General features: G+C 42.6%; 1 protein-coding gene across 4 annotated transcripts in view; it reads left to right on the forward strand.

Annotated features, from left to right (window-relative positions):
* SERGEF (secretion regulating guanine nucleotide exchange factor) overlaps nucleotides 1-16,322 on the forward strand; it is a 234,296-nt gene that overhangs the window by 2,270 nt on the left and 215,704 nt on the right. For all 4 annotated transcript variants that reach the window (XM_043481332.1, XM_043481331.1, XM_043481329.1 and 1 more), the window contains exons 2-6: nucleotides 1,667-1,802; nucleotides 2,987-3,142; nucleotides 4,835-4,929; nucleotides 10,474-10,534; nucleotides 15,469-15,582. In XM_043481332.1, the coding sequence (XP_043337267.1) occupies nucleotides 1,667-1,802; nucleotides 2,987-3,142; nucleotides 4,835-4,929; nucleotides 10,474-10,534; nucleotides 15,469-15,582 (562 nt within the window). The remainder of the gene's footprint in view (nucleotides 1-1,666; nucleotides 1,803-2,986; nucleotides 3,143-4,834; nucleotides 4,930-10,473; nucleotides 10,535-15,468; nucleotides 15,583-16,322) is intronic.

Raw genomic sequence — 16,322 nt, forward strand, 5'->3', positions numbered from 1 at the left:
CTTTGGACCAGCACCATTTCAGATGCAGGGGAAATAGCAGTGAAAAGAACAAGGTTCCTGCCCTCATGGAGTTTACTTTTTAGTGGGAGAGGTAGGCAGCAAACAAGTAAACATATACTGTAATGCCAGGGAGTGCTATGAAGAAAAATAAAACAGAAAAAGGGCTTAAAGGGATTGGGGTGTTATTTTAGATAGGGTCATACAGTTAGCTTCCTGCTAGGTAAGCTCTGGGCTGGTTCACCATATATGCCTTTTTTCTTTATTCTTAGAGGCAAAATAGGGTATAATGAAAGGATCAGGGCATTTGACTTGTCTACTCAGCTGTGTGACCATGGAAAGTTATTTAACCTCTCTGAGCCTTAATTTCTTCATCTGTGAACTGAGAGCGATAATGCCCTCTCCTCTGTTGTGAGAATGAATGCCCCGCATACAGAGAAACAAGCACTCAGTAGTTGGTAACTAGTATTGCCCTGGGGAATTCTGGGACTTCTGGGACCCGTGTCCCTGCATGGCTTGCTCGTCCAGCAGGGAGTCCTTGCATCCCAGGATGACTGTGGAATAGACCACCCGGGACAGGAGTTTGTATGCATGGATGCATTTTTTAGTTTAAATCACTTTTCTTCATTCAGGTGTCTTACAAAACGAACACATTTTAAAAGTTTTACTACTTAAGAACCAACCAGCAGTAGGTAGTTGGAGAAATTATAAGGATTCTCAAAATCTTAATAAGATTTTCCCTGCAGGCCCATAATCCCTTATCTTCAGTTTTGAATTCAGAAAACTCCGAAAACCCAATACTGACTTGACATGAGGCTGTTTATAGTCTTTGACCACTAACTGTGAGTATTCGTACTATTCACTGCAGAAATAATACTGTTTTACTTACGGAGTGCTGCTCCACGTATATGATTTATATACCACATTATTTTGCTGAAGTCTGTAAACTTCCGAGACTGAACTACATCTGGCTGCAAAGGTTTCAGATTAGGGATTCTAGACCTTTATCGTATAATAATAATGACACACATGTTGCCTATCAAGGAGAAATCTGTTTCCTTAGAGGAATCTCATGGCATGTCTTACAATCCCAATGCAGTGTACTTGGAAAGGTCCTTAGAGATGGTTGCCAACCTCTTTCACTGTACATATGAAATAACAGTGATGCACTCTGCTTGCAGGCACAAAATCCGCAGCTTACTTTGATTCCAGAAACTCATTGCCAGTTTCCCCAGTGAGGCTGTGGGGAGAAGGGACAAGAACTAGTACTACTACATTCTTCCCCTCCCACTTTGTTCCTATTTTTCCTGATTATGTCTTACTTTAGCTTCCCTAGATAATTAACTTTTATCAGAAAGAACTCCTACGCTGTCTCCCTGAAGCAACACATACAAGCTGGGGCATTGGAAGGGGAAGTTGAGGAGTATCCCAGGATGAGCCGTGGATGCTGACGGCTCCTCCCACATGGAAACTGAGGTGTTCTGAGGCCTCTGTCCAAGTGTAGGTGTCGTATAACAACTTCTTAAAAAGGAGCCTATGACATCTTATCTATCATAGGCTCAGAGAGAAGTGTCAGGGTGAGAAAGGTGGGGACTGGTAGATTCAAATCGACCAGTTGAGGTTGTTGAGGTTCCCGTACTTTTTCATGCTTGGCTTATTTTATCCCTAGGGTGCAAATAGCTATGGGCAACTTGGCCTTGGCCACAAGGAAGATGTGCTTTCTGCCCAGCAACTGAATGACTTCTGTAAACCCGGTTGTATCAAGAGGATCACAGGAGGAGGGGGCCACTCGGCTGTTGTCACTGGTAACTTCCTTCAAGAACATAGAGCCTCTCACTTTCTTATTTGGACCTTTCCCCCTAGGGTGTTATATTACCATCTTTCAGCCTTTTGTATTTTGCAGAGGATAGCATTTTTGTGATGGATTCAGGTTACCATCAGAGAATCCTAGGTTGTCAGAGCCAAAAGGATTTCAGAGATCAAGACCACCCCTCTCTTCCCCTCCCTCCCCTCCCTACATGAGGCTCAGAGAGGAAAACTGCTTCAAGTTACAAGACGAATAGTGGCCAAGTTGCAATATATATTATACTTTATGCTGTATATTGGTATTTAACTTTCACCTGTGAGTTAGAAGTCTTTGCAGTTAAGTTGAATATTCCCTGAGAGCAAGAACTTTGTATTTTCCTTAATCTTCCCTCACAGTAGCTGGGGTAGTACTTAGGACTACAGCACTATAATACTGCAAAAGAGGGCATGTACCATCCTGATTAAGAACTTGAGCTCTGGAATCAAACCTCCTGGGCTTAAATCCTTGTTCTTTTAATTATTGGCTATGTGGCCTTGGGCAAATTACTTAATTTCTCTGTGCCACAGTTGCTTCTCTGTTACATGAGGATAATGATGGTGGATGAGGAGAATCCATAAATTAACAGGACTGCATTATGACTTTCATGGGTACTTGACACTTTGGCCTCCCTCTATAAAGAAATATTTAAAATTATACTTACAGTGGCACTGATATAAAGATGGATATAATCCAGGCTAGATTTAGTATTATATATTTTTATTACATATATTTTTTATTTAAAAAATTTAAATTAAAACATTTTTGTGGGCCTCTACGAGTATTGTGCACCCTGGCACTATGCATAAAGGATAAGTTGGCCCCACACACGAGGCCCTTAAAAGAGTACGTGGCACATTTTACATTCCAAATAGATATTGGCTTTTACTGTTACAGTAGATGCTCAATTTGGTGATTGATTGGCCACTGCTGTAGAACTTGGCGTTTCCATTTAGATATTAGGTTGGAACTCCTTGGCCCTCTGCCATTAGGTCCAGAGCACATTAACATGCGTGGCTTATTAACTTGGGTGGGAAAAAAGTTAGTGGGTCCATGCCTCCAAATGATTTATGAAATCCTTTTGCTCACTTTGGCAATTGTAATTTCCCCTGCACATACTACCACCAAAACCTTTGTATTTTGCAGATGAAGGAAGTCTTTTTGTGTGTGGCCTGAACAAAGATGGGCAGCTGGGGCTGGGTCACACAGAGGAGGTCCTGTATTTTACCCCCTGCCGATCGCTCCTTGGCTGTGCCATCCAGCAGGTGGCCTGTGGCTGGGACTTTACTATTATACTTACAGGTGAGTGCACTTCTAGGTAAATCTGTATCACCGCCAAGGCTTTTGGTGAGAAGAACATGATGCTGAGGGCCCTGATTCAATGAAACCCACTTTGTATTTAAAAACACACACAAGGGACTTCCCTAGCAGTCCACTATCTAAGACTCCATGCTCCCAAAGCAGGGGGTCTGGGTTTAATCCCTGATCAGGGAACTAGATCCCATGTGCCGCAAGTAAGAGTTCACATGCCACAACTAAAGGTCCCACATGCCACAGCTAAGACCTGGTACAGCCAAATAAATATTGACACACACACACACAATTGTTCTTTCTAATTGTCAAGGCAAGTTGTGGTGTGCATTTTGCAAGGAGAGTTTTAACAGTAAAGAAGATTGGGCTGGAAAATCTGGAGGGTAATTATTAGAATCTAAATAGTTGCTAGTGGTAAAGAACCCACCTGCCAATGTGGAGACCCAAGAGACCTGAGTTCGATCCCTGGGTCGGGAAGATCCCCTGGAGGAAGAAATGGCAACCTACTCCAGTATTCTTGCCTGGAGAATTGCATGGGCAGAGGAGCCTTGCAGGCTACAGTCCATGGGGCCACAAAGAATCAGACACGACTGAGCAACTGAGCACACACGAACAATAGTTATCGTTTATGAAATACTTAGCGTGTGGGCCTGGGTCAGAGCTGTAGGGAGTCAGTAGATAACAGTGTTTCTTGCTCACATTTGGGACCACTTGTGAGACAGACACAGAATGGTCAGACAGGTGGGGAGCGAACGATCAGCTTTTTACTGATACAGGCTAAGTTGGAGGATGGGGTTGACTGTCACACCAAGAGGTTCTGCTGACACTCCTCTAATCCAAGCCTGCCCCCTAAATTTTAACAGGGGAGACCCTTACTGTGTGTCAGCCCAGGGTGTCTGAGAGGAAGGTGCCAAGCCATACATGTCCTGTTTCTTCTCCCAAATTCACCAAGTGGCTAGGCTATCCCTCCTTCCCCAGAAAGCAGTGCAAATGGAGAAAGGCAGGGAAAAGGCCTGAAGTATATTAAAATAGGGGCTTCCCTGGAAACTCAGCTGGTAAAGAATCCGCCTGCAGTGCAGGAGACCCCGGTCCGATTCCTGGGTCGGGAAGATCCTGGAGAAGCAATAGGCTACCCATTGCAGTATTCTTGGGCTTCCCTGGTGGCTCAGATGTAAAGAATCCACCTGCAATGCAGGAGACTTGGGTTTGATCCCTGGTTGGGAAGGTCCCCTGGAGGAGGGCATGGCAACCCACTCCAGTATTCTTGCCTGGAGAATCCTCACAGACAGAGGAGCCTGGTAGGTCACAGTCCACGGGGTTGCAAAGAGTCGGACACAACTGAGTGACTAAGCACAGCACATATTAAAGTAATGGAAATTCTGTTCCATGGAAATGTGAAAAGTGGGAGATGAGTATCCTGCATCTCAACACGAGGCACACGGCTAAGCTTTCTCCATGCTTAACCTGTTATTAATCAAGTGTGGAGTGGGCAGTCTGTGTGAAATGCTCAGCCCAGTGCCCAGTCTTTTTATTCCTAGGGAAACAGAGCAGAGACTATGGATTGAATGGGCTGAAGCACTGGTGCCTCTCATTCCTTTTGCTGTTCTCATCCTGCAGAATTTACCCATTGGACATAGATCTCTTACTTCTTAGATTTGCAATTCAAGTATTTGTATTTTGCAGAAAATGGTCAAGTCCTATCATGTGGATCCAACTCCTTTGGCCAACTGGGAGTTCCTCATGGGCCTCGAAGATGTGTGATCCCCCAGGCCATCGAGGTAAGGACGGCACTTGATATTGAGCTTGCCTCTGTCCTGTTAAAGGGTCTCCAGGTATCACAGTTATCCTTCCCCAGACTGAAAGGCTGGCTGGGTCCCTGAAAACTCATGGGGTAGTTAGAATGTATGTTGAAAAACTTAGATTCTCCTGAGGAAATTAGGTGGGAGGGATGGATGCTGTGAGTGAAAAGCCTCTGCTAGCTCTCATACACGTTATAATTTTTAGTGAAGTAAAAGAATGAAACTAATACATCTTATAATGACATTAATGACACCTTAAAATTCTAAAAGTTATAATAGTGGAAACTGTGTTAGAAACAGGTCCGATTGGAAGTGACTTCCCTAAGGACACTAAGCGAGGCAGATGGCATAGGTCAGTGCCGTCCAGTGGAAATGTAATGTGAGCCACATACGTAGCTTAAAATTTTCTAGGAGCACCATTTAAAAAATGTGCTTCAGGACTTCCCTGGTGGTCCAGTGGTTAAGACTCCATGCTTCCAATGCAGTGGGGTAGAGGGAGGGGCAGGTTCAATCCCTGGTTGGGGAATTAAGCTCTCACATGCTACGTGGTGCAGCCAAAAAGTAAAAATAATGTATGTTTCAGTGGTTTTTAGTATATTCAGAGATGTGCAGCCATCACCATCATCTACTTTTAGACTATTTTTATGATCACAAAAGAAACTGCATGCCCAATAGCAGTCAGCTCCCACTTTCACCTCTCAACAGCCCCTTGTTGTTGCTGCTCTTGTTCAATCGCTCAGTCCTGTCTGGCTCTTGGCGACCCCATGAACTGCAGTGCGCCAGCCTTCTCTCCCTCTTTCACTGTCTCCCTGAGTTTGCTCAAACTCATGTCCATTGAGACAGTGATGCCGTTCAACCATCTCATCCTCTGTGGCCCCCTTTTCCTCTTGCCCTCAATTTTTCCCAGCATCAAAATCTTTTCCAATGAGTTGGCTCTTCAGATCAGGTGGCCAAAGTCTTGGAACTTCAGCGTCAGTGCTTCCAGCAAATATTCAGGGTTGATTTCCTTTAGGATTGACTGGTTTGATCTCCTTGCTGCCCAAGGGACTCTCAGGAGTCTTTGCCAGCATCACAGTTTGAAAGCAGCAATTCTTATGGGCATTTCATATAAATGGAATTATATAATATGTAACCTTTTGTGTCTGGATTCTTTCATTGCATATGACTTTTTTTAAGTTTCATCCATGTCATGGTATGACATGGTAAAATTAATTTTAACAACTTTTAAACTAGTCTCGTGTATCCAAACTATGATTATTTCATTTTATGTATCATCAATATAAAACTTCACTAATGAGATATTTTATACTCTTTAACTTATATGAAGACTTTTTTTTTTTTAATTTTTTTTTTTTTATGAAGACTTTTTTTGTGGTGTAGATTTTCTTTAGAGTATATCTCAGTACAGTATAGTCACCTTTTAAGTGTTTAACAGCCACATGTAGTTAGAGGCTACCGTACTGGATGGCACAAGTATTAGATAGGACTCCTGGTTTTAGTTCAGAGCTCTTTTCACTGCATTGTACTTAAAATGTACACATTTTTCTGAAGATATGGAAGCAAATTTTTAGAGAAATTATACTGGAATCTAAAATGAGTTTCACCTAAGCTGCTCCATTCATACCTAATTTTCCTAAACTGTGACTAAGAATGGGATCTGTTTTCATTGGATAGCGCTTGGGTCTGTGCCTATCACCTGAATTCTAATTGGCTGGTATTGGGGGAATATTATTTGGGGTCATGGTTTCCATGGTGTTTTAGTCCCTTTGGGCTATTCTAACAAAAATATCATACAGTGGGTGGCTTAAACAGCAAACATTTATTTTTCACAGCTCTGGAGGCTGAGAAGTCCAAAATCAAGGCACCAGCAGATTTGGTATTTGGTGAGGGCTCACTTTCTGGTCCACAGACAACCGTGTTTTTGCTGTGTCCTTAAGCATGAGAAGGGGAAAAGCACCTTTTATAAGGGGATTAATCTCATTCATAAGGGCTTTGCTCTCATGACCTTATGACCTTTCAAAGGCCTCACCTCCAAATACTATCATGCTGGGGACTAGGTCTCAACATATGACTTTTCAACAAACACATACATACACTCAGTCCATATAGCATATGGTATACATGGAATTCTAGACTGTGTAGTCCCTCTTGTAAGTGTATAGCTTCTATTAATAGTTGCAAATAGATGAGTTTTTAAAAACTTATGTATAAGTTATAATTAATTTAGCTTGAGTCACATGATGAAAGAAGACAGAGGAACAAAGGTTAAAATATGTTGGATGACAAAATAAGAAGGTAAAAACATTTTGACATGCGTACCTTATAGAACAATGGGAGAAATGTGCTAAAGTGAAGTGTAAGAGAAATTCATTCATTTATTTAATAGCAACTATTGTGTGAAGGCAGAGTCGGACATGACTGAGCGACTGAACTGAACTGAACTGATTGTGTGAAGGTGCTGTATTTAGGCAGGAGAGACAAAGCTGAGTAAGACCAAATCCTAACATTCGAGGACCTTGTAGTTTAGTAGTACATGTTGATATAGAAACACCTAGATGCATTACTGTGTTAGAACTATGCTAGATGCTTGTGGAGCCCCCAAAGGGAGTGTTGAACTCTTTCTAGGGGAAGGTAGGGTGAGAATAGACCTATGCTGAATCTTGAAATTTGAGTAGAAATTGACCTGGCTTGGGATAGGAGGATGTGCAGAGTAGGTAGAAAAGAAGCACATTGCAAACAGAAGGATAAAACAGTCATAAAACAGGAGGTTTAGAGATGCTGCAAGCAGCTTAGTATGATTGTAATATAAGGAAGTGATAGAAGTGCCAGTGGGGAGTGGGCTGGTAGTATCTGACAAATGGTAAGAACAGTGAGTTAGAGAGCGGCCATATGGGGAAGTGTGGGGGCGTGTAGTGAAGGAAGATTCCTCAGGAAACTCTTGCTAATAATCTGCATGAGAGATGATCCTGCCCCAAACTAAAGCAGCAGCAGTGGGGTGGAGAGGAAGGATTGGAGATAAGTTGTTTTGAAGAGGTTGAATCCACATGTAAAGCCCTTTATTTACCTTTGAAAAGAAAAGAAAAAAGTAAGGGTAGTGTTTTGAAATTGTGTGAAGAGTAAGATTTGATCTTCCCCGAAGCTAATGTGATTGTGGGCTGGATTAATGGAATTATAGTCTACAGAAGAAGGGAGGCCAGAGCTCTGTCCTTCTTTGTGCTGGTCACACTGCATCAACGATGTTGTGTCCTGGTGTGGGTTTAGTTCTTCAGCTCTGGGCACTGAGGTGAATAAGACTCAGACCCTGCCTTTGAGGACTCTAAAGTTTAGAAAGACACTGTTACTGTTCAGTCACCAAGTCGTGTCTGACTCTTTGTGACTCTGTGGACTGCAGCATGCCAGGCCTTCTTTAGAAAGACACTGTGGACCTAAATAAGCAAATATGGTAAAGCCCCATAGGGGCCGTGATTGTGCATATACAGTCCCTTAAAAGAGAGAGACTGAGTAACCAGAGTGTAGAGGAGAAAAAACAAGAGAGGGAGGGAATTTGAAACTCGATGATGGCTGATGGCATGGGGGATGTTTGGCCTAAAGAAGAGATATGTATCTGTTATGTATAGCTGTGTAATAAACGTCCCCTGAAATTTAGCAGCTTACAACAGCAAGCATTTATTGTCTCACAGTTTGGAGGGTCAGGAATCTGGGAATAGCTTAGCTGGTCTCATGAGGCTGCAGTCGAGATGTCAGTCAGGCTGCTGGAGGTCTGCTGGAGGCTTGACTGGGCTGGTGGTTCCTTCTCCCGCTTTCTCATGGGCAGGGGACTAGTTCCTTGCCATATGGGCCTTTCTGTAGGACTGTTCAGATGTGATATGGCTTTCCCCCCAAAAGTGATGAAACAGTAGCTAGTAGCTGACTTTATTTTTCTGGGCTCCAAAATCACTGCAGATGGTGATTGCAGCCATGAAATTAAAAGATGCTTACTCCTTGGAAGGAAAGTTAGATCAACCCAGACAGCATATTAAAAAGCAGAGACATCATTTTGTCAACAAAGGTCTGTCTAGTCAAGGCTATGGTTTTTCCAGTGGTCATGTATGGATGTGAGAGTTGGACTATAAACAAGGTTGAGCGCCGAAGAATTGACGCTTTTGAACTGTGGTGTTGGAGAAGACTCTTGAGAGTCCCTTGGACTGCAAGGAGATCCAACCAGTCCATCCTAAAGGAAATCAGTCCTGGGTGTTCATTGGAAGGACTGATGCTGAAGCTAAAACTCCAGTACTCTGGCCACCTGATGCAAAGAGCTGACTCATTTGAAAAGACCCCGAGGCTGGGAAAGATTGAGGGCAGAAGGAGAAGGGGACGACGGAAGATGAGATGGTTGGATGGCATCACCGACTCAATGGACTTGGGTTTGGCTGGACTCCGGGAGTTGGTGATGGACAGGGAGGCCTGGCGTGCTGCAGTTCATGGTGTCGCAGAGTCGGACACAACTGAGTGACTGAACTGAACTGAAAAATGATGAGAGAGAAAGAGAACTTCACTGCTTTTGGTCAAGCAAGAGGCTTCAGTGCCTTTTATTGTCTAGTCTCTGAGTCACTCAACACTTCCTTATCCCATTCACTAGAAGCAAGTCACTAAGACCAGCCTACAGTGAAAGTGAGGGAAATTAAGCTGCATATCCTGAAGGGAGGAGTCTTAAAGAATTTGAGGACCTCTTTTTAAATTTTATTTTTATTTTTTTGGAGTATAATGGCTTTGCAATGTTTTGTTAGTTTTCCGCTGTACAACAAAATGAATCAGCTCTATGTATACATATATCCCCTCCGTCTTGAGCCTCCCACACCCACCCCTGGAGGACCTATTTTTAAAGCCACTGCAAGATGTCTTAGAGAAGACATGACAGCTGACTTCAAATGTTTGGAAAGCCCTGTCAGAAGCAATAGCCAGTTAGCTTTGGTTCCACCTAGGGAGACAGATGGAAACGTGCAAACGTGGGCAGGCATCTGGGGAGGTGGTGAGCCCGTGTTTCTGGAAGAAGGTATTTGGGCAGGGGTTAGATGACCCTTGGTGGGGTGTTGTCGAAGGGTTTCTAGCATTGAGTGCGGATTGGACTAGATCAGAGATCAGCAAACTAGACGCCTTGGTAAATAAAGATTTATTGGAACACAACCACACCTATTCATATATTTATGAATGTTTTTATGTTACAATGGCAAAGTATAGTGGTGTAACAGAGTCTAAAATATTCACTATCTGTCCCTTTATGGAAAACTTTTGCCAACTCCTGGACCGGATGACCTTGCAGGTGCCTCCTAGCCCTGAGTGGCATTGTGATATGGTATTTGAAAAATACTTTGCCTTTTAGGGATACATATAGAGGCATTTGTGAATGGAAATGTTGGGGATTTGGAGCGCCACACTAATCAGATGCATAATGAGGACCATGCCACATTGTATTTGTGCATAAATTACATAACACTTTGTAGATGGATAGTTCTGAGATCACCATCCTTTTCTTTGTTTTGACAGCTCCTGAGAGAGAAGGTTGTTAGTATTGCTGCTGGACTGAGGCATGCTTTAGCTTCAACAGGTGATCATTTTGCTATTATTTTCTTAATGGGCATGTAATAAGGAGACATGGAGCTGTGAAAGAAATAAACTTTAAGAAGTAATTCAGAATGTCTGCTGTGCTCCAGTCTGATTAAAAGGAGGGGATGTAAGGCAGAAGTCATGCAGGAAAGCCTTCAACAGCTAGGGAGGAAGGAAATGAGGTGGTCTAGCTTTTCATTGTGTTCTAGGCTTGGTGCTAGGTTCTCTTGGTTTAATTGTTTGGTGTCGTTCAGTCGCTAAGTTGCATCTGACTTTTTTGAGACCCCGTGGACTGAAACCCTGCCAGGCTCCTCTGTCCATGGGATTGCCCAGGCAAGAATTCTGGAGTGGGAGCCATTTCCTTCTCCAGGGGATCTTCCCGACCCAGGGATGGAACCCGTATCTCTTGCGTCTCCTGCATTGGCAGGCAGATTCTTTACTGCTAAGCCACCAAGGACGCTCCCGTCGTTTAATTAGTAGCTCATTAATCTTCATAGCCGTGCAGTAATGTGAGTTAAGTTTTTTTTAAATTGAGGTATAGTTGATTTATAATATTATATAAGTGTTGGGTATACAACATATTGATGCCCAGTTTTCAAAGATTACATTCCATTTATGATCGTTAGAAAATATTGACCATGTTCCTTGTACAATATATCCTGATTGCTTATTTATTTTATACATAATTGTTGTATGTCTTACATATGAAGAAACTGAGGTCCAGAGAGTTAAAGAGCTTGTCTGAGGTTATACAGGGAGTTGGGAAATAAAAGGTGAGCTGGGATCAGAGTCTAGGCTGGATTCCAAGACCCGCATTCTTTGCCATGAACTGCATTGCTTTTCTAGTGGATTTTAATGTTTATTAATTTAAAAGCTTCAAGTGAGCTTGTCTTCTGTGCTGTGAGAGGGTGATGGGTGTAGGGCTGACAGAGTGTGTGAGGTTAGAGGTGGAAAGTGGAGGAGGCATGACCCTTTTTTCTCTCTCTTACTCATTTTTCTGCTTTCTGCTCCCACTCCTCTGGGCTGAAGGACAGTCTGAACCGGCTCTGGCAGCCGAGGCCCAAGTGTTGGTGAGTCCAATCTTGGAACCGGGAGAGGAGTAGAGGTGATTAAGAGTCTAGTGCTACATGGTTGTGACCTGGGACTTAGGGTCGATTATAGTTTTTTGAAAAATTAAGGTTTTTATTTTGATAGACTTACAGGTTCACATGCCATTGTAAGAAGTGAAATAGATCACACGCACTCTTTGCCCAGTTTCTCCCAGTGATAACATCTTGTGAAGCTATAGTGTAATAGCTCAACTGGGGTGTCTTGACGCAGTCAAGATACAGAACAGTACCTTCACAAGGATCCCCCTTATTGCTCTTTTATAGCTGCACCCACTTTCTACCTACCCTCACCCCCTTCTTAGCTCTTCTGTTCTCCCATAATAATGTCATTGTAAGAATGTTATAAAATGGTATCATACAGTATATAGCCATTTGGGGTTGGCTTTTTTGCTCAGCTTATGACTCCATGGAGATTCATCCAAGCTGGGAGTATCAATAATTTGTTCCTTGTTATTGCTAAGTAGTATTCCATGAAAAAGTGAAAGTGAAGTCGCTCAGTCGTGTCTGACTCTTTGCGACCCCATGGACTGTACTGTACCTGCCAGGCTCCTCCATCCATGGGATTTTCCAGGCAAGATTACTGGAGTGGGTTGCCATTACCTTCTCCAGGGGATCTTCCCAACCCAGAGATCCAACCCGGGTCTCCTGCATTGCAGGCAGACTCTACCATCTGAGCCACAAGGGGGCTTCAGTATTCCACAGTATAGCTGTATTAGTTATACTCTGTTAGTTAAACTCTATTAGCTTGCTAGGGTGGCCATAACATAATATCACAGAGTGGGTGGCTTAAGCAACAGGAATTTATTAATATTTTCTCACAGTTAAGGAGGCTAGAAGTTCAAGATCAAGATGAGGGTTGGTTTCTAGTGACATTTCTCTTCCTGGCTTGAGGATGCTACCTTCTTGTTCTCTCCTCACGTGGTTTTTCCTCTATACATGCATGTGGAGAGAGACAGAGATCTCTGGTGAATCTTTCTCGTTTTAAAAGGACACCAATTCTTTCAGAAGCCTCGCTCTTATGACCCATTTAACTTTCATCACGTCCTGTAGGCCCTATCTCCAAATACAGTTACATGGACATTTAGGACTTCAATATATGATTTTTACGGGGGATACAATTCAGTCTATAACAACCACAGTTTGTTTAACCAGTCACCCACTGAAGCACATTTGGCTGTTTCCGGTTTTTAGCTATTAAGAACAAAGCTATAAACATTTGTGGACAAGTTTTTATGTGAACATAAATTTTCATTTCTCTGGGATAAATGCCCAGGAGTGTGATGACTGAGTTGTATGGTAGTGATTATACTTTTATAAGCAGGTTCCTTTAGAAATTAGCAGGGCCAGCCAGAGAATTGCCTGTCATTGGTTTCCTTGCCCCTTGTCTACCAAGATTCTGTGACCGCTAGTCTCATGAGTACATTTTTGTCAAGTTACAAAGAAACACAGTTATGTGTTTAAGTCCTCTTCTTCCCCCACTTTTTTCAGTAAATATTTCTACCTGCATCTCAAAAAGATAAGGACTTTTTCTGAAAACATTACCAAAAAAAAAAAAAAAAATACCACCATCATATCTGCAAAAAATTATCAGTAATTCTGTAATTTCATTAAGCATCCAGTCAGTGTTTAAATTTCCCTGATTGTTTCAAAAGTACTTTTTATGGTTTTGTTTGAATCAGGATCCAAATTAGATCTATCATTGCGGTTAGTTAATATGTATCTCATGTCTATCTCTTTCTCTTTTAAAATTTATTTATTCCTTTTTGAAAATTTGGTTGTGCCAGGTCTCAGCTGTGGCATGCAGGATCTTCAATGAGGATCTTTAGTTGTAGCATGTGGGATCTAGTTCCCTGACCGGGGATCAAACCTGGGCCCCCTGCATTGGGAGCATGGTGTCTTAGCCATTGAACTACCAGGGAAGTCCCTATTCCTTTTAGTTTTTTATTGTGATAAAATACACATAATATAGTTTTATCATCTTAATCATTTTTAAGTGTACAATTGAGTGGGGTTAAGTACATTCACATTATTGTGCATTATTACCACAGTCCATTCCAGAAATTTTTTTCATCTTGTAAAACTGAAATCCTATATCCATTAAACAATAAATCCTCATTTCCCCTTCCCCCAGTCCCTGGCACCCACCATTCTTTCTATTTCCGTGATTTTGACCACTCACACAGGTACCTCATGTAAGTGGAATCATACAGTCTATTTTGTCTTTTTGTGGCTTATTTCACTCAATATAATATCCTCAAAGTATGTCCATGTTATAGCAAATGTCAGGATTTCCTTCTTTTTTAAGACTTAATGGTATTCTCCTATATGTATATACCACATTTTGCTTATCCATTCATCTATTGATGGACAGTTGGGTTGTGTCTGTATTTTGGCTATTGTGAATAATATGGCCATGAACATGGGTGTACAGATATCACTTCTAGATCTTGCTTTCAATTCTTTTGGATATTTACCCAGAAGTATTATTGCTGGATCATACAGGAATTCTATTTTTAGTTTTGGGGGGAATTGCCATACTGTTTTCCACAGCGGCTGTACCAATTTACATGACCACCAGTAGTGCAGAAGGTTCCCAAATTTCTTCACATCCTTGTCAACCCTTGTTGTAGTAGCAATCCCAGTGCCATCCCAATGAGTGTAAAGTGACAATTTCAAGGTAGTTTTGATTTCATTTCCCTAATGATTAGTGATGTTGATCATCTTTTCATGTGTTTATGGCCATTTGTATATTTGGAGAAAAGTCTATTCAAGTCCTTTGCTCATTTTTGAATCAGGTTTTATTTTTGTTGTTGAGTTTTAGGAGTTAACTGTATATTTTAAATATTAGTCCTTTATTGGACATCTCCAGTTTCTTTATGTACCTTTTCCTCTCTGTTTTTTCTCTCGCAATTTGTTGAAGAGTTGATAAGTTTTGTTTTGTTTCAACACTGTGTTTTGTTCACTTTGTGCTCAATCATCACAACTTACATTTCATACAGCAAGCTTGTCTGTTTTCAGCCTAGAGGACCATTGGGTATAGGACACTTCTGGAGGATCAGTATCTTAATGTTGCTGTTGTGTGATGGAGCCTAGTTACACACATCTGACTGTAGGCCAAATATGTGATATTTCATCTACACATTTGTATGAGTTTCAGAACTTTGGTATATGAATTAGATCCAGTGAATATGGAAACAAAAGACCATTCCACATGTGGAAATGGTGGCTGTTAAGAAACTTGCAGTCATAAATATGTATTTACTTGGCAATTAGGAATCTCAGAATTCATCTTGGTGTAGTAGAAAAGGCACTATGTTAGGGGCAGAGAGTTGAGTCCTGGTGTTTTCTCTGCTCCCTGCTCCCTGTATGACCTTGGACAAATCGCATGCCCTCTTCAGGCTTCAGTTTCTCATCCAGTAAATGGGAGGCATGGACGTGGCAGGCTTGAAGGTTGCTTCCTGCTTGGTCTGGAGTCTGGGTTGTCTTTTCAAGTTTCATGAAAAAGATATCATTCCAGTAACTTGACTCTGGAGGAGTCAAATTTGACTCCAGGGGAGTCAAAGGAGAACTTTCTGGAGGGAGTTTTACTATGTTGGGATTTCCACCAATGGTCTTAGGTGGCCCTGAAGATTGAATTTGTGATTGGCTTGGTGGTAATCCCTAGGACTAGCCATAGGCTGGCTTGAGGCAGTAAGCTTATTCATAAGCTTTTTCATTCATGCTAACTAAGCATGAATGGGGAATCTCTTATGGCCTGAGGTTGAAAGCGCCGTCTAGTCTTAATCCAAGTAAACATCTCTTTTTTCTCTCCTACTCCCCTGGTAAGCTCGTGGCACTGTGTTCCAATGGGGAACTGGTTTGGCATCATCTGGACGGCGACTGTGTCCTGGGCAGACTCTCCCACTGTTTCTGACAGCAAAGGAACCCAGCACAGTGACAGGTAAGGCCCTTATTTCTTCTGAGTCCTGTATTCATTCTTTGTCTGGAAATGGAGATACCGGCATGCAGAAAATGGGTAAATGGCGTTTTTCTTTTGCTGTTTCTTGGTCTCTCTGTCTTAACTCTCTGTTGGTAGGTCCCTTGATTTTTTGGGATTTTTGTGGGCCCAGTAAAAGTACCCCTCTTTGGTGCCAGAGTTCAGAACCCATTGAGAGACAGATGCAAGTCAGGTAGGTAGAAATCAAAATGGTAGTTCTAAAAATGTTAAAAGTTAGGTTGGAAGACATGAGTTAGGTGTTTGGAAATAACGGGTAGCAGTAGTGAGCCTCCAGGTTCTGAATCCCAGCTTGGATTTACCCCCCAGGCACTGGAGCAGCTGCAGGCAGTCCTGCTAAATTCATGGTGCCTCTGAGCGCCTGGAGGAGGCGCCCCCTGCAGGCAGGCACATCCCAGAGAGAGAAGCCTGGAAGACCCTGCTTGCCTGCCCAGCCACTCCCCAGGGGAAAGCAGGAGCGAGTGAGGATGTAGAGGGAGGGGCTGGAAGTGTTCCCTTAGGGAGGTCTCTCCATGAGCACATGAAGAGTAGGTAGGAAGGGTGCTGCCTACCGGTCTGCTGGTCAGTCTTTTGTTGGGAAGTTAGTCGCTACGACTTCCTGCCTCTCTCCCTCTCCACTCTCCTAGTGGGCCTTTCTCTCTCCATATGTAGCACCACGTCTCCACCTCCTCCTCCTCTTCCTCTCT

This window comes from Cervus canadensis, chromosome 11 (assembly GCF_019320065.1).
Source record: "Cervus canadensis isolate Bull #8, Minnesota chromosome 11, ASM1932006v1, whole genome shotgun sequence".
NCBI classification, from domain to species: Eukaryota; Metazoa; Chordata; class Mammalia; order Artiodactyla; family Cervidae; genus Cervus; species Cervus canadensis.